General features: G+C 32.1%; 1 protein-coding gene across 1 annotated transcript; it reads left to right on the forward strand.

The window, feature by feature from the left end:
- Positions 1-1,485: 1,485 nt before the first annotated feature.
- LOC133190039 (uncharacterized) lies at positions 1,486-12,243 on the forward strand. Its single transcript, XM_061325509.1, has 14 exons — positions 1,486-1,623; positions 1,811-1,986; positions 2,224-2,368; positions 2,621-2,757; positions 3,086-3,221; positions 4,699-4,794; positions 7,429-7,568; positions 9,966-10,057; positions 10,457-10,541; positions 10,781-10,849; positions 10,986-11,081; positions 11,319-11,477; positions 11,747-11,842; positions 11,943-12,243. Exons 1-14 carry the CDS (start codon positions 1,494-1,496, stop codon positions 12,033-12,035), a joined length of 1,650 nt encoding a protein of 549 aa, XP_061181493.1. The 5' UTR covers positions 1,486-1,493; the 3' UTR covers positions 12,036-12,243.
- Positions 12,244-19,186: the final 6,943 nt, after the last annotated feature.

Here is a 19,186-nt window from a genome sequence, read left to right on the forward strand (position 1 = left end):
TCAGTCGTTCGCGTGGCACCTCACTGCTCGAAGGCCGTATGTTCCGGCCTAAATTTGCAGCCCTCCACCGACAAGTGGTTGCGTCTCAATATGAGTGAAAAATTCTCGAGGGGGGCGTTAAACAAACATACAAATATACAAGATTATGGTTGATATTGTTTTGTTGATTATGTATCTCGATCAACATTCATGTATTAAAACAAGAAAGCCAAGAAATAATGAATATGATCAGATAAATGCGTCTCCATATGAGTAAAAAATTCTCAAGAGGGGCGTTTAACAATAAACAAACAAACACACTGAATTGTTTACGGATTTTTTCGTTTTCCCGATCCCGACCGATCGGCAGGGGAAGCTCACTCCTTCATGGCACCTGATCACATCTTGATGTTTTAGAGGTCCGTGGTTGATATGCTCCTTATTTGTATTGGTGTATTTATTGAGTGGACTTTTGAGTTTGAATACCGTTCGTTACTTTCATATTTCATTCATCAGATGGCAATTTTCTTTATAAGACTGATTTTTTACGAAACATACACATAAATTGGAGGCAATATTGTACGCTTAAGATTACTGTTGATAATAAAATCTGTATAAAATTCCTTGAAATAAACTCTTCTGGAAATGCGACTACTTGATTTAGTTTGTTTCGAAAAAATATTCAAAAAGGAACTAAATGAAACGTCTTCGGTATAAGAAAAGTAAAGTTTTTGTAATTGGTTATCTAAATCGTCTAATTTTATTTTAATTCTTCTTTTTTGTTTAATATGCTATTATCTCCAATATTGATGAAGGAAAGAGAAGATACCTTGTATTTGGATATAGAACCAATATAAAGAGCATTTGACTGGTGGAGTACAGATCTTTTATACGAATTGTTAGGCCATTATTTTCACTCTGAATTGCCTGCGGATTTTTCCTTTTACCTAATCTTGATAAAGAGCATACGGCGGGTGTGTACAGTTGATAGGGGATGCTTATTCCTCCATGGCACCTGATCCCACCTTTCAGAGGTGAGAGGTCCCCGTTTACACTACCCACAATTTGTATTGTTTAATTGGACTTTTGAGAATGATTTGTGTTCATTTTTTTCACATTTCTTTTTCATGTTCTTTATTTTAGTTTAGCTTAAGTTAGTTATCAACAAACTAAATATTCCACAACATGGAATAATAAAAAAGAAAGTCAAGGTATTTGTTTGTTTTGTTTTAAACGGTCATATTCAATTTTGCTTCATTAAAACATTCAATTTTGAATTTTATTTTTTTATATTATACAAAAATTTACACGTGAATAACAAATTCTAGTCTTTAAAGTCAATGAGATTTTCCCCAGTGTATCTGATATCCAAAACATGCTACAGGTACACCTACATCCTGTAGAAGAAACAAACCGGAAACGAGCGGATATATGTTTCCGTGTTTTCTTATTACACGAGTCGCTTAAAATGTTTAGAATGATTTTTTTTTAAATTCAAATAAGACGCAATAACCATGGGGATAATCTACTCTGGCCTTTGGTCAGTAAAGGAAACCCCGAGACTGACAAAGCGGGCAAAGTTCTTGGAAGAAAGGAGGAGACAGATTGACGAAATGTTGACGGAAGAGGATAGAAAAAAAGCTGGTAAAATGTGTTTTATAATTGGACCTCTATAAAATCACACAAATAACATTTTACATATTTTTTTATCTAATGCAACCACTTAATACTGTACTGAAATGTCAAATCTGTTAAGCTTTATAAAGTAGTAATTAATTTGTAATCGTTCCCTTCCGAAACCTCTGATTTCTTGCATTCGTTTACCTTGTAGGCCAAAGTATCAATCGACAGAGGAATTTGTTCACCAAGATGCCATCTATACTGAGTGATACTGAAGCAAGAGTCTTAAGGATTGAGCCAAAGGAATATTCAAAAGACTTTCCGTTTGAAAATCTTGTTTTTAACGGTGGAGGGGCGAAGTTCATTTCTTATGCTGGTGCAGTCAAGGTCATAATTTATTTTTTAAGAATGTGGGGTTTTTTGTTGTTCAAAAAAGTAACTTTCATAAATATCTCTTGAACAATTATTTTCCTTAATTTTCTGTTTAAAAGAAAGGAAGCTTCAACATAAAATTAATTGTACCCACACTAGCGTTATTCAATGCTAACAATTGTGAAATAACAGCACACTAGTATTTACTACTATTAACCATAGAATAATTTAATATTTAATTATTATTTTCAGTGTTTGGAAGAGATGAATATCATGAGAAATATCAAACGTTTCGGTGGGAGTAGTGCTGGTTCTGTGTTGGCCGCCCTCTTGGCAGCAGGAGTTACAATAGAGGAATATCGCGATGTTCTGGAACAAGCACTGCTTAATATTCTAGGTACAATCTCAGAATTGTTTTATATCAGATGTACCTCTATTTTTTGCCTGTATGTGTGAAGAGGAGAAATAGCTTATAAAGAATACAATGTACATGTTTATACTGTGAAATGGTTCATTCGTATCTTTTTTTTTTTTATTTCAAACTCTTTGGGCAGATCACATGAAATTTCAATTTTAAAAATTTGAAGCGAAAAGAAATCCCTATTTCCCGTGTTAATAGAGTCAACTTGCTTTTTTCGTAATTTTCTAGACGCACGCTGGGGATATCTTAGTCTGATTCCAAACTTAATGCATCATTTTGGATGGCATCCTAATGTGAAATTATACGAGTTAATTGGAGGGTTATTTGAAAAGAAACTAGGGAATAAAGATATTACCTTCAAAGAGGTAAGGACTGTTACAGTGAACATGGTTAATGCCTGCCTGACTAAAAGTATTTGAAAGGAGAACGAAAGCTATTTAAAAATAGAACATTGTACATGTAGTCTTAATTACATAATAATATTCCAACCCTTAAAATTACAAAAAAAACTTACATTTTGTCGAAAATTCAAAGTGAAACTCGTGATAAAAGAAATGACATTGAATATGTAATTAAATTTTCAATTATTCATGAATTGAAAAGTATCTAGATAACAATTACATTAAAGCAATGACATGACATTCTGTATCTTATTCCCGATATATTTTGTTGAACATTTTTATAAAACTCAAGATGTATGATAAAACTGGAAAAGAAGTCTGTATTGTTGTTACCAACTTGAATTACCTGAGGGAAGAGTACTGTCATCCTAAAACTACCCCAGACATGCCAATCAGACTAGCCATTCGTATGTCTTGCTCTTTTCCAGGTAAGTTTGCTCTGTAGCAACCGCTAATGATAAAACGCCGCTTAATGATAGAAATATCATCAAACGTTGCGATTACGAGGGGTGATCAAAAAGTTCGCGAACTATCAGAATGAAATTTGACACACATATAGTCATACATATGTTCTATAAATAGCAGATGTTATGTAATATTTTGCTCGATGTTTGTGACGTCACAATGTGAAAATAACGTCATTATGTAGTTGACTTGTTACAAAAAATGGTTCACTCAGTCTTACTCGAGCAACGAACGACTGTAAAGTTTAACGTATATCTTGGAAATTCCTCTGCAATAGCATATAATATTTTGTACAAGGTTTATGAAGACAAAAGACTTGCCAGAGGTTTAATCAATAATTGGATTGGCTGTTTTAGTGAAAGAAGGGAGATGGTTAAAATGGTGTTTGTTTTGTTGCCAAGTGAAAGCAAGCTGAGGAAGAGATGTATCCTTAGTAGAGCAATTTGATATGAAAGATCGCCAAGTTACAGTTAGAAAAATAGTTAAATATCTTAAAAATAATATAATTATTAAATCCCTAAATTATCGTTTACTTTAGACTTTAAACATATCAGATATTTTAAAAAGAAGGCGCCCACACTATATCTATTTTTGATAAACGACGTTCCTAAGACGGAGAACTCGGGTTGTGATGGTCACCATGCTCATTCTGGAAAAGGATATCCTTATCCACACATCCTATTTCCGAGATTTGGTCATTTCTGGCAAATTGATTGTTTTTGTTATAAAAAATAACTTGCATGGTAAGAAATATAAGACTCGGAAAAATCTTTCAGCTTCTGTGAACAGAACGCTACAGACCGCCTGGATCACGTGATTCGCGCATGGGCAGAACGGTGGCAATGTACATTAAACTTTAAAAAATAATAAACACTGAAACCTAATTTTATTTCTTTCATGGAAGTAATTCAACCCCTCGTACAGCGCATAATGATATTTCTCATTAATCGGCGTTGTATCATAAGCGGTTGCTACTACGCTGTACCGCTCTCTTTCATTTTTGTCTTTCCAGAAAGAACTCTATGTATCATTTTTGGCAAAATATGTCAAGAAAGTGTTACAAAATATTGTCTGTATTCAGCGGGGTAGCTTTTAGATATGGTACCTTTCTTTTTTTATCTTGAGTTGTACATCCCTTTCCTTTTACTATATGGAGGGTGGATATGGGGGGGGGGGGGTTCGCCGACAATATATGTCAGTTCTAACAGCACATATTGAAACCGATTCAGTCGCTTTTATGTAGCAGAAATAGAGCAAATTGTCGCCAGCGATACTGTTTGTATACCGAATAAGTCAGAATACATTCATATGGTTACATATTATTCCGGCTACAGTATATATTTGATCACATGATGGAGGTTACAATTTCCATGAATGAGTTGTGTGAGTATTGTAAATCAGTTGAGTACTGTATACCATTTTCATGTTCTTTCCTTTTAGGCGTTATGCAGGCAGTCCAGTACACGCAAAATAATGAAACATGCACTTACGTCGACGGAGCAGTGTCTTGTTATTATCCAATATACTGCTTTGATGGTAATTGGTAATTTTTTTCTATATTCATATTTTTTTTAACCTTAAGATAAAAACACTCCCTAGCGTGCAATTTCTGTAACAATGGCACTAAATCAATTGAACATTTTTATCTGTTATTTGGTAAATAGGCTCTGTTATTTGGTAAATAATTTTTGAATGCCATTGAAGAGTGGCAATTGCATAAGCTTAATACATCTGTATCCTCTGAAAGAACAATAATAATATTTTGTAAATATAAGAATAAAAATTAATATTAAATGCAAAATTTTATAATTCAAATAATCAAGAGTACATATTTTCGAGTAAGTATACAATCTCCCCAGTATTATGCGTAACGGCTCTTGAAATGATTATCCTTTTTAAAAAAATGAAGTATAAATACCAGACAAAGCCTATATATTTACATCCACTGAATATTATTTCCTTTATTTCTTATAAAAACCATTGCCGTTAATCAGTCCATAAACAACACTTAGCAAGCCACCTGCATAGATTTCTTAAGCAACGGTTGTTCCATCATTTATGCATACAATGACATACACATCTATAATACAATATTTAGCATATTTTATTTACTTTGAATGTTTTTTTTAAAGATATAAATATAAACAATAAAATGTCTTTCTTTTTTTTTGTTAGTACGGAAATTAACATCGCAGCTATTGCAGAAAAAATTTACATAATCCGCATACCCGGGTTATGTATTCTTTTTCTACAACAGCTGCGACATTAATTCTCGTACTAACAACTAAAGAAAGCATTTTACTGTTTAAATATACTGTACTTATACGTACATATATAAGTACAAAAAAATCTCTGTACCTTGCCTCTGGACTCTGACTCTCTCTCTCTCTCTCTCTCCTTTTGTTTGTGTTTTTTTTTTCTTTTTTAAAAAAAACTTAAATACTTATAAATATACATGTACCAACTTTATATGGTTTTTCATATGTGCATGTGTAGGAGTTTATATATATATATATATATATATATATATATATATATATATATATATATATATATATATATATATATATATATATATATATATATATATATATATATATATTTGAAATCTAAATGAAATGTGAAGATAATGAACGGTGATCTAATTGTTAAAATAAACAGGCAAAATAAGGGGAAAATCTCTGTTTATTCTTTATTAGAAAACAATTTTCATGTATAAACATACCATCTTTATAGTTTTCTTATGCACATGTGTGTATGTATATATGGAACTTTTAAGAAATTGTTATAAAATATATATACAAGCAATTTGAAGGAAAACAAGCTACGGTATATCTTTATTCTTCTTTGGAAGAATGAAATATATAATTTTTTTCAATTTGCATGTTTATATATTCTAGTTTGTACATGTAATTACAACTCGTTCAAAATGAAAAATTCTTAAAAATAATGTAGAAAAATCATATGTTATGGTATTAAAAAAATAAGACATAATTATAATTACTGAAAGTAAATGTACATGTATCTTCACACAGTGGACGTACTCCGACTAGTTCTTGGCATAAAAGATTTATATGCAGAACTTATGCCTCGATGCAGGACCATACCAAGGATATCTTAAGCTAGATCTATGATACTGTCCTAACGAACCGGGAGAGAACTTGAGAGAAAGATTATTTTCTCAACGATAGCTTCAATATATGTCAAATTATTTCTCTCTCAAGATGTGTTACATTGTTAAGTCAATTCATTAAACAAATACTGTGAAATCAGTAATTTCATGGGGGTTAAATTTTCGGTGTTTTCATAGTATAAAGAGACCCACGAAGTTTAAAACAATACGTTCGCGAACTATCTCTATATTTACAAAACCACTGTTCAGATCAAAATGAAATTTAGCGAACATATAGTCATAAACATGTTCAATAAATAACAGATATTAAGTAGCTCTATTTTTGTGACGTCACAATGTGAAATCACGTCAATATGTTAAAAATGGTTGACTCAGTCGTACTCGAGCAACGAACAGCCTTAAAGTTTGTCGTATATCTTGGAAATTCCTTTACAGTAGCATGTAATAATCTGTACAAGGTTTATGAAGACAAGACTTGTCAGAAGTTTAATCATTAGTTGGATTGATTGTTTTATGTTTGTTCTGGTGCCCAGTGAACGTAAGCTGGGGATTGATCTGTCCTTAGTTGAGCAATTTGTTATGAAAGATTGACAAGTTACAGTTAGGATAATAGTTGAATACCTTAACAATAATATAGTCATTAAATCCCTAAAATATCGTTTACTTCAGACTTTAAACATATCAGATATGATAAAAAGACGGCGCCCATACTTTATCCACAATGGATAAACGACGTACCCAAGACAAAGGAGTCGGGTTGTGATGGTCACCATCCTCATTCTGGGAAAAGATATCCTTATCCACCCATCCTATGGCCGAGATTTGGCCATTTGTGACAAATGGACTATTCTTGCTCTAAAAAATAACTTGCATGATAAGAAATATAAGACTCGGAAAACTCCTTTAACTTCTGTGAACAGAACGCCTGGATCACGTGATTCGCGCATGGGCAGAACGGTGGCCGATGTGCATTAAAATCGGAGAGAACTACTTCAAAAACACTGAAACCTAATTTTATTTTTTGTTTATATTTATAGGATGGTGGCTGTCTATGGACAAAGGTAACAGCTTCATAGAACGACTTCATCCTTTAGATGATGTTCCTGTTCTGATGAAGAATGAAAACAGATTCAAAACGGATCCAGCCACGTTCAATAAAACTCTAGGTTTCTATCTGGTAATAATCCTTTTTACAATTTACAAAATGGCTGTCTAGTTTTGTGGTTTATAAGATTTAAACAAAACAAACATTTTTTACGAATTGTCGGTAGTTTTTGTCTTTATCCCAAAATACAAAATGGATTGATGTTATTGTAACATTTTCCATTAAAAAATAGTTCATCCAAATACACATCTCAATATGCAAATCTATTTAAGTCGAGCTAATTACCTAGGAATCTTGTAAACAAAGCCACCATAAATTATAGGTTTCTTCCCTTAAATATTTCAAACAAAGGCTTTGATTGCAGCAATTGTAAAACAGTGACCTTATTTCACGAAGCAGATCTTGAAATGCAAAGTGAACAGTTTTATTACGGCATAGTTTTATATGTGTCATCCATGTAAAACATATGAAAAGTTGGAGGGTTGATCCAAACATAATCTCACGACTGCTATAAAATCTTTAGAAATCGAAAGTTTTCAACAAAAGCATACATATTTTAAATACCTATATCTATTTTAAATTTCATTCAGATGTATACTATACGTTACAAAATATTAAAATTAACACAACGATGGGTCTCATCTATTGCCACACGACAAGAATGTACCGACGTTATGCCGTTTCTAATCCAGACTCGTTTTGAATCTGATTATACAGTGTATATGATTTAGGCAAAAGGAATGCAGTTAGAAATAACATTTGGATAAAGTTCAAATTATTTTATACTACAACTCAAAACAAACGGTATAGCAAAATGGGAATAAAGTTTATTAAAAGAAGTACATGAGAGATTAAAAAGATACGTAGATGGACTGAGAATGAGTGCAAAAAAGTAACGTCATAACGATGTTGGTAAAATTCTTGCCGTGTGGCGATAGACAAAACCTGACGTTGTGTTTATCTTAATATTTTAAAAAGTATTTAATATAATCTAATGAAATTTTAAGACAAAAATAAAAAAAGATAGTACTAACCTTAGTACGTCAATTTTTGTTGATATCATTTGATTATTAAAGATTTTAGAGCAGTTGTGATGTTGCATTTGGATCAACTCTCGTTCTTGTAGTTTCCTAAACATTTCGGTCTCAGCGATTTGTATCTTTTTTACGTGTATTACTGGTAAACGTTTTCATCAATAAAACAGTTTTGTGCCCAGTTCAGGTGCATATAACATACGTAGATGATCCTTTTGCGATTTATACATCAATTGCTGCAGAAAATACCAAAATAAGACTGAGAGGCAGATGTCAGATTATTTCTGGCCCACGGTCCCCCATTTCCTCCGGACAAGGCTGATGTAAGACAAAAGTTTGCAAAAATAATTTTTGCCTTTGCAAAGGTGTCATACTTTTAGGCTTATTCAAAAGGACAATCTGACCAAAATTTCCCCAAATTAACCCTTAGTTTAAACACTGATACCACGGTATGTTATTTTAAAATTGCTTAAAAATAACCTAATAATAAATAATAGTGAGGAAGAGATATAAACCCTGAAACATTGTACATTTAAAGGATAGATTTATAAGATTTTTTTTTGTTTACTGTCTTGTGTCACTTTTCCCCAAAATTTCATTTTTTTTTTAAAGATCTTGTCTTTCTGGTTCTTTGATAATATATGTTTCTTAAAAAGTAGTCTTTTTTTATTAATCATTCATTTAAAAATGCAATATTACTATTGAAATTTGCAAAAAATCCAGGAACATTCTAAGTCATTTCTTCTTTTTTCTCTCTTCACTTTAACCAAAAGTTTATGTAAGATGTTTGTTTGTCATCCAATTGGCCTCAGTAGTCTGTTAGCTTTCCACATTTTCGACCTTATCCCCAAAAGCACATAGTTAATTTCAACCAAATTTGGCACAAATGTGTTCAAATGAGGAGTCACACCCTTCACAATTATTCCCATATAATGAAGATTCAAGTTTGTTCAATTTATGGCCCCCAGTTCTAGAGTTTGGCCATAATATGGGGTCATTTTTGTAATAATAATAAACAGAAAGAAAAGTCTTTGAAAGAGCAATTAATAGACTTACAGTTAATTATACTGATATGTTTGTGTCTTCATGTAGTGAAGAGTCAGTTTGTTCACATCATTATTCCTGGGTCTAGCGTAGGGCCCAAGAACGAGTGAAAGTTTTAAAAGGGAGCAAGGCTAAATATGTAAATTTGACTTCAAGTTTAATATCCATTATTAAAATTGCTGAAATCATTGAATTTGATGACTTTGTCGATTCTTATATGGGTTTCATTTACCTACATATTTAAATGTAAGAAAAGCTATGACTATAGGATAAGCTTTGTGGTCCTTTGAACTTTTCTTTCCTGCACTACATTGAAAAAATTGCAATACATGTACTATTATTATTGCTAGTATCATTTTTCATGCCAATAAAATGCTACTTATTCACAAAGTATTCAGAATGCAGAAGCGACCACGTGAAGTGGGAACTAGACAAGAGAATGGGACTGAATATTGCCGAGTTACCAGACACAAAACTAGCGAGGTATGATGAATGAGTGAGACAATGCCATAGATACACAAGTAAATTTGCAACTAATTTTAAGCGTATATTCATAAAAAATATCAACATATGCTGAACGTATCTTTGTTATCATATGTTTACAGCATTCATTTGTTTGGAATAATTGTTCTTATGGCTTGTACAATCACATTAAGTTAAGCATACGTAACATGAATCATACGTTTGCAATTTTACTTTTTGGACTCCAGTTTTCTGTTATTTATGATCTACCAGTTTAGAGTTTTTAGAGCCTTTCTTAATGTCAAAATTTGGCATTCTCACATTTTGCGGTTTTAAAAATGTCATTTTGTAAACGAAATTTTTTTTCTGAAGACTCTGTAAAAATTTAATTTGCCCTTCAAAGCTCTTCTTTTTTCCCAGAAAAATGGGAAACAGAAAGAGATATATTGATCGGGCTTCCCGTGAACACAGGCGTATCGTTCGAGCACTGGATGAATTTTTAAAGGTATTTTGTAAAATCTTACCTTTCAAAACAGTTAATTTATAATTACCAAACACAACATATTCTGCGCACATTAAATATTCAATAAATATCATTCAGTTTACTTTTTCATTTCTAATGATTCAGACTTTTACAAGTATTTTAAAACATTTAATATTTACTTTGAAAAAAAAAGCAACCAATTAAAAACAGATGTATAAGAGATTGCTTTAATCTGAATTTAAATAATGTCATTTGTTAAGGTAATAAAGAAAATGGTCTTTGACAAATCGTCGATAACCAGAGATACGTTTGAAGACGCTTTTGATGATGTAAGTTCATTTTGAAAAAAAAGGTGTATCGCAGGGAAAATGCTGTACCATTTGCTTTATCCATGCTGTTTTGTAAAAACCCTCTATTTCACTTAATTCTGCTAAAAATTAGAAACGATTGTAAATTCCTATTCAGGACGATGTTCAGGAACAATGTTTCAGAATTTTATTTGGAGATGATTGTTCTGCTAGGGAAGCATTTAACATTTTAGACGAGGATGGAAATGGAGAGGTAATGCTTCACAATTATAAATTATTTGGTTGACGGAATGGTATATAACTCAAATCGATATATATGTTTTTTGTTGTTGTCATTGTTGTTGTTGAAGCCCACGGCTTGTTTAGACAATATGATTTTATTTTATATGATATTTTGATAAAGATTGGCACATTGTAATATAATTTGTTTTACTTTCTTTTATGTGGGATAATGAAATCTTTTAACAGATTTTTTTTTAAATCTACTTAGATCAGTTATTCCGAGCTAGTCGACTTCATACAAGGTATTGGAGTACACATTCAGCAAAGAATATACGGACTTGAGAAACTTGAAGTGAATTCTATTTCATCTTTCATGTCCGCCATGTTGACTGCATTTTGGGCTAATAAAAACAGAGATGCTAATTTGGTAAATGATTAATAGGATATTGAAATTACAAATACTGTGATAAAATATCATTGAAGGTGTTAAATATCTGCTATACAAATCATAATTAAGATTCGATTTATCACTTATTAAAATTTTACTAGTATGGAAAAAAAAAATATGTTTACTGTGATAGATACTACAGTTTTAACAACACAATAATCATTCTTCGGTGATTAATTCGGTAAGTCTACAGCACAGGGTTTTTGTATGTTTTGTGGCTCTTTAATGAGGTTTGGATTTCATTGTAGGATGTCGAATTAGACAGGACCGTTGGAATCAATACAATATATGTCGACACTCATGACTATACCTTGGAAAAAGAAGACATCATGTTTCTAGAAAAGGTATCTTAAAAGTCATGATTGATTGTTCACGGTATTAACTATCTAGTTTTATCATGTTGGTTACTCGCTATTATACATGGACTTTATATCTTGTTTACAGCAAGGATACAATGCAACGATGGTCTTTCTACGGTATTTCATTGCGAAATCGGAATTCACTACTGACCCAAAAGAAAAGAAACTTTCAATCTGAAAAATGACTGTGCTTTCTGTATATCTTACAGTGACCCCGAGAATCAGGCTGCTTAAGTTTATATAGGCGGATTTCATTTCCTTTAAATTTATGTTCCTTTTAATCACCTAATTGATCTCTTATTGCATTTTTGTACAATTCCATTTCCTCTAAGAAATCGCTGCAAACAGAGAGCAGTGTTTGAATCTATTTTTTATTCCTTGTGATTTGTGTGAAATTCAATGTTTTGTATTTGGATCTTTGAAGATTTTTAATCATAATTTCAGCAATATTATTTAGAATTAATTAAAACAAACCTTTAAAATTCAATGAGAGCAAACAGAGTCCATTAAACGAATTGATGATAAAAGGGAGAAAACTCGTGCTTCTTACATACGTTAATTAAAATCATGTACCTTCCTCGTCTTTTCAGTTTAAACTTTGCAATGACATAAAAATAATGGATTTTTTAAGCAGTACAATTATTTTCTTACACACTAATTTGATGTGAATATTGCCACTAAACTTTACTTAAATAAGATTTGAATTAAGTTAATTATAATGACTTAATTAAAGCATCCCAGTTTTAAGCAGATTTTTGCTGTTGTCCGTGATGCATCGGTTACAATTGGCCTAAATTCGGTTTTTAATTCTGAAACTAGTACATCGATTACAATAGATTAAATTTCAAGCATTAATGTTGCAGTTCTTACTATTACCTGATACGGTCAAGTTCGGTTCTTAATAAATGCATTTTTTGAATACTGTAGTCACCTTTTCTGGTTCTACTTCTATGTTTTAACAAGCAACTTTTTCTTCAATAAAAATGGAACTTGCAAATGTTCATTTCTTGTGATTGGCCTTCTACAAACTTACTTTGATGAAAATCTCTCTAATTCTGCACACAGGTACTGTGAGATTAAAATTAGAGAGAGGCTTACTCGAGTTCCTCGCTGACAATATTTTTATAGTCTCTGGAGACTAACTTCTCCAACAATTTGTTGGAATTTCCATGGTTTCTATCTGTGCTCCTTTATTACAAAATCTGTTTTTATAGAAAATTCTAAAGCAGAAATTATTTTTCAAAAATTCTACATGAAAGATTTATGAAGTATGACTGAAATAATGCAGACTCGGCGTCAGACAACAAATAATCATTCAGTCTACATGTGCGTATTCAAAATATTCCACTGAACTTGAAATAAAAGATACCAGTCTGGCACATATGTAACGTGTTTGGTTGTTTTACTAGAAAAGGACATGGTAAATTCACAACTAAGCTTTATAAACGTGATGGCTTCACTTTTTTAAGATTTCCAACTTCACTTATTTATGTAATAATATACCATTATCTCCTGTGTCTACTAGTTGACTTGATACGCAAGAGCATGTTCTACCAGAAACAAGGATACTGACTAATGAATTGATGATAAAGAGTATCGATAATTTTGGCAAATGTTAACATTTTGCAAATTCCATATGGTTATAATTTTGACTGACATTTTAATATAGATTGCAAAGCCATTATTTTCAAACTGAATTGTATAAGGATTAAGTATAGTTTACCTGATCATGATAAGGAGCTCACAGTGGGTGTGACCGGTCGACAGGGTATGCTTACGTCTCATTGAGACGTAAGCACTTCTAATGTTTTCAGGGATCAGTGTTTGTCCAGTCTCAAATTGTCATGTTTTATTGGACTTTTGAACATGATTACTGTCAATTCTTCATCTTCGTATTTTTTGTAAAAATTAGCATTTTTGACCGATTCTCTTTCACTTCTACAGTGTGAAACTATATTAACCTTTGTAGCCGTTGAAAGAACCTTTTTTTGTAGATTTATGGGATTGACAATTTTTCTATTAGAATCACTGCAAGCACTTAACATTCAAGTACACCATTATGCTTTCATCATCACTGATAATGCCTTAAACAAGCTTGTACAAAGTAATTAATGGAAAGGGTCAGGATAAATAACATTGATAAATCTCGTAACACTTATAAAAACACGTCCAGAATAGGGTTAAACACTAACCCCTGGAAACTTCAGATGTGGGATCGGGAACCTAAGAGGAGTGAACATTCCTTGTCTACCGGCCACAACTGCTTTGTCCCCTGTATTGATCAGAAAAAAGGCGTATCACGTAGACAAATTAGTATGAAATCTAGATGTACTGTGATCGCAGAGCTCACAAAATGATACCCCCGCTCACACATGATTACCTTGGCAAAGTCCCTTTTTGCTATGGGAAACCTCGAATATCTGTCCAGTCGAAATGTAAAAAAAGAGGTGTACAATGGCACTATGTAAAAACGATTCTGTGAAAGTCTCATTAAATTTTATTCAGTGGTGTAGGAGGAGTTTCGGATAAGGGATGATTATCCCCAATATTATAGAAAGAATGGTAGTGTCAAGATTTTGCTATAGAGAACCCCAAATATCTGAGATAAAAGAGGGGTATCCCTAAGCGTTACGAATGTACAGACGGAAATATAGAAGGATGTAAAGACGGATTCCCCAATCACTATATACTCGCTTTTCAAGCGGGGGTATAACAATGGCCTCACAATTTTTTATGAAACCATGTCAGTTTAAACGCGGCAAAACAATAAGTTGCTTTGCAAAAAAGCTATAGATCAACTTAACCATAAAATTTTCTAAATGCTTAATAAAGACTGTTGAAAGTTTTGTAACATTAATTTGTTTCTTTTTATCATTTGTCAGTAGCCTTTCCGGGCTTTACAATTAATTGTGCAACGAATAATTGGGTGACTTGGACACCACATGCAGATAATAATGCAATGTTGTTATATAAATATGGAAAGTTGACAGTGGAAAAGTTAAGATCCTCGTTTGCCATATACTGTAAACTTACTTTTTCGCCTGAGGTTAATTTACGCCATGTACGCGGTCATAAACTTTCCGCGGAAAGTCACATCGTACTTTAAGTCATTTAAGGAGGCTGGGGGTCAACAAATTAACCATCAGATATAACTTATTTTTTTAGATATGATATCTTAAGCTGTCAACTATCAATTGGCAAAAAAAAAAATTCATACATTTAGTTTTAAAATTTGATCTTTTTTGTATATCTTTATATGGAGCTCTTCTTGTAAAGGAGATCAATATAGTCTAAAAATGGCCACAACCACCCTGCCCTCTTAAGACATACAATGGCAATCCAAGAAATCAGCTTAATTTTCTACCCGCGGATTGAATAAAAATTTGAATTCAGCGGAAGTATTACCCCGCAGTAGTTTAGTTTACTATTAACGTCTATATTCAGTAAAACATTCAAGAGGTTTTTTTTCTCATGTAGAACTTGTTTGAATAAATTCAGCTTCATAAGAATACAAAACATGGGGCTAATAAAAGAGCATGATTTTTGTCCATAAGAATTCCAACAGATTGTTGAAAACTTGGTCTCTAAAGACCACCTAGATGCATGTGTTACTCTGAAATCACTCATTTTTAATGTTTTCGTGGTTTGAAGAGACCCACGAAGTCGTGTCCTCCACAAATTGTAAAATTTCAAATAAATAACAACTAAGCGTTTATTTATACACGAAATTAAATCTCCATGAACATTTTATTTTGCTTAAACCACGAAAATTTGACCCACGAAAATATGTGATTTCACAATATTATAATAATATTGTCAATAAGGAACTCCAGCATCTTTTTTTGTATCAATTTCACACTATTTTTGTGTAGAATGAGAATGATTTTAAGCAAAGTGATTTATCACAAGATAAGAAAATTCCAAAGTTCGTTTTTATTGCAGAAGCAGTTGAACATGATATCAAAATTCCTGATCTTCAGTTTATCATGAGGAATTGTATTAAGTGTACCTTGAAAAATCATACGATTTTATGGGTTTTTTTTTTAAATATTGAGATTTCATTTCTGAAAGTTAATTTAGCGTTTTTAGAAATCTGCATTTGATTATCGCCGCCTCTTCAATGTGTTGAAGCACAGAGCATCTAAAGTTTTCCCTTCACAGCAATTAATATTTGTGTGGTAGAGTTTGGTAGAACATTAACTGGACCCTGCAATCTTTTTTGTAAGGAATTTTATAAAGTTTTGAAATCCAATATAGATAACGAACTCAAAATTGCTTAAAATAGACCATCCTAGGAATGACGTTTTGAATTCCTAGGTCTACCTGTTTCTAACTTTACAGGTGCTGATTCTGAATGTAGTAGAGAAAACAATCTGAAACAATATCCTCTCAAACTATCTTGCTCTTCAATTATTTTCCCGCTGGAATAAATTATGTATTATAGGTGATATAAATGTAGCTGAAAATAAAGACAAGAAAGCAACCATTTTAAAAGACCGACCTAAATACAGAGAGCCCCGATTCTTTCAATCGGTGACAAAACTTCATTTAATTTCTATTATGAATTCTCTATAGGACTATGCCAGATGATGGGCTATATATGACGGGAAAGACCTGAACACTGTCAGAGCGGATAAAGTGTTTTAGAAATATATTAAAGAGTCGTGTAAGAAAATCACAAGGTCATACGGTCTGCGAACCATCTATCCGTCCGTTTTCAATAAATCGGATAAAAGAATTGTACAGACTATATGAACAATATGTAATGGTTCCAGCTGACACGGCTTGTAACAATTTTTTCATCTTGTTTGTAGGGCTCATTATTACAACTGTTTTTAGAAGAACTTGTTTTAAATTTTAGATCTGGAAGTTCAACTTATACTCATAATTCATTTTCTAAGGATGTAATCATTCAAAAACACAGTTAAGTCTTTATTACTTTTATATTCCAGTCAACGAAAGTGAATTTGATCTAGCCTACCTATGTAGGATTCGTTCATAAAAATCCTTTCAAACAAAGATACATTGCCGGGTCAAGCAAATGCTCTAACAAGCACTTATCTTTACTTCTCACAAAAATAATATCTGCTGTAAAAATATCTATGAGAATCATATCAAAAGCATGGTCTGAGTACTATCAATTCTTAAACTCAGACAGGCTCCTGACAAATAAGTTGATGCTCCATAAATTTCAACAACCGAATGTCAGCATTTCGTTAATTCTATAAAGTCGTTAAAATGACCTTGTTTTTCAAATACGACCTATCACTGGGTCGTATTTTGACTGGCATACATGTATTTTATACCAATATCTATGAAGTCTTTTGAGAAACTCTTCCACAATCTTTACGTCTAAGAGTACAGAATAAGATTTTTTAAAGGTGTAATATATTTTCAATATATGACCAACTTAGCCCAAATCTGGTGTTTCAACCCTGGATCTGGTCATGAATTTTAAAGTATGTGTATAGGGCTAAATTTTTAATATAATTATGCAAACTATTTGCCTGCTATTTGACCACGACTAAGGAAATATTTTATTAAATTGTATGAATTTTAACGCTATGCACCATATCTCAAGTCCAAGGGACCTTGAAATTTACAATAATTTTGTTTTTTAAGTATACATGTATATACCAAAATCGGTTGAATTAAGTTCAGCCACAAAGAGAAGCTGAAAATGTTCAAAAGGTTATGAACGCACGACAATGGACGAGAACACATATGTGACTCAGGTGACCTTACTTAAATCAGCATGCTGGGCCACAATAAATTATATTTATGTACAGGAATCGAAATGTAGTTCAGATAATTATTTGTTCAAATTATGAACCCTCGGTGTAGGGTGGGGCTAAAACAGGGATTCAAAGTTTTACTTGGAAATATATATGGGATTTTTTAAAAGAAAGAGCAGCATGACAACATTGAATAATACTAATATGAAAACATTCCCAAGTCCTGTGATTCAAGGTTTTTTTTCTTCAAATAAATTACCCTGAGGTTAGGGTTGAGCTGAGATCAGGGATCAAAACTCATATAATAAAAGTATAAAAGATCTTTTCAAGGACTAGTTGTCAAATTGTAAATTTTTGCATTTACTGCCGCCCAATAAATTCAAAATTTACAAAAGGACAACAAGAAGGCCATGTTAGTTATCTTGCTTTTTCTTAGGTATTTCCATGTTGTGTAGTTTATTAATAAAGCGTTTCTGCGAAGATGACTTAAGATGATTTAACCGAACACGTGTAGTTTGGTTAGACCATACTCTCTTAGGTGAGGGTGGAGCCACAATATGATTAAAAAATTTTAAGTGAATACAGGGGGAAAGTTTTATTGAAATCTCCTGAACAGATAAATGCATGACTTTTTTGGGGCCTCTTGATTTTTTTTAGTTTGACAAATCCTACACAGATACATGTGATCGTAGTGAAGACCATGTCTTCTTCTTCCAGTAATGCGCCGGACTCCAATGCTGGGCATTTTCGCACACGTCAATGGAAATGCTTTACACACTCACAAATATGAAAAAGTGATTTTTCTTAATTCACTTCATGGTTAATAATACATGATTGATTTAATTTATGGTAAATGGTTAATACTCTCAAGAGTCTGTATTCAATGTTCGTTGGGATTTTTTACACGAATTCCCACATGCGTGCATGGAATAACTACTTTCTCTTTCTGAAAGTTAATTTTAAATAATACGGAATATGTATCTTTTTATGGTGGCATATTTCTGCCCCTACATGCAAGATAAATTATGTTAAAAAATGTCAACATCTAAGATAACTATGATTATGTTGACATTCAAGTTACCAATCTTTTTTGAGAATCTAATATTAATGTTGGTAAACTTACTTTCTAACGCCAGTGTACGACATCATACAAGCAAGCTGCAAGATAATAATGTATATATGCGACTTATTTATGTCAACATGCGACTTATGTCAACATACAACTTATTTATGTCAATGTACGACTTATTTATGCCAACATGCGAGTTATATTTTTAGCATGCAAGATATTTCTTTCAATATGCAAGATTATAAGTTGAATGTTGACATATATATCTCGCATGTTAACATAATTATCTTGCATGTTGACATAAATTAGTCTCATGTTACATAATTATCTCGCATTTAAACATAAATCATTCGCATGCCAACATAATCCTGTTGTATCTTTGCTTGTGTGATGTCAAACAATGGCGTAAGTAAGTAAGTTTACCAATATTAAAATTAGATTCTCTAAAGAGATTGGTAACTTACATGTCAACATAATTATGTTGCATGTTGACATAATTGAGTCGCATGTCTAAATAATTATGTT

The sequence above is a fragment of the Saccostrea echinata genome, unplaced genomic scaffold (assembly GCF_033153115.1).
Source record: "Saccostrea echinata isolate AGI-Se365-2 ecotype Australia unplaced genomic scaffold, CSIRO_AGI_Sech_v1 ptg000020l, whole genome shotgun sequence".
Taxonomy (NCBI): Eukaryota; Metazoa; Mollusca; class Bivalvia; order Ostreida; family Ostreidae; genus Saccostrea; species Saccostrea echinata.

Bases quoted from the DNA above. Each gene is read 5' to 3' on its own strand.
- LOC133190039 (XM_061325509.1), top strand. From the start codon at position 1,494: ATGGGGATAATCTACTCTGGCCTTTGGTCAGTAAAGGAAACCCCGAGA. The intron at 1,624-1,810 runs GTAAAATGTGTT...TTTACCTTGTAG, and splicing joins AGAGGATAGAAAAAAAGCTG to GCCAAAGTATCAATCGACAG. The intron at 7,569-9,965 runs GTAATAATCCTT...TTATTCACAAAG, and splicing joins AAACTCTAGGTTTCTATCTG to TATTCAGAATGCAGAAGCGA.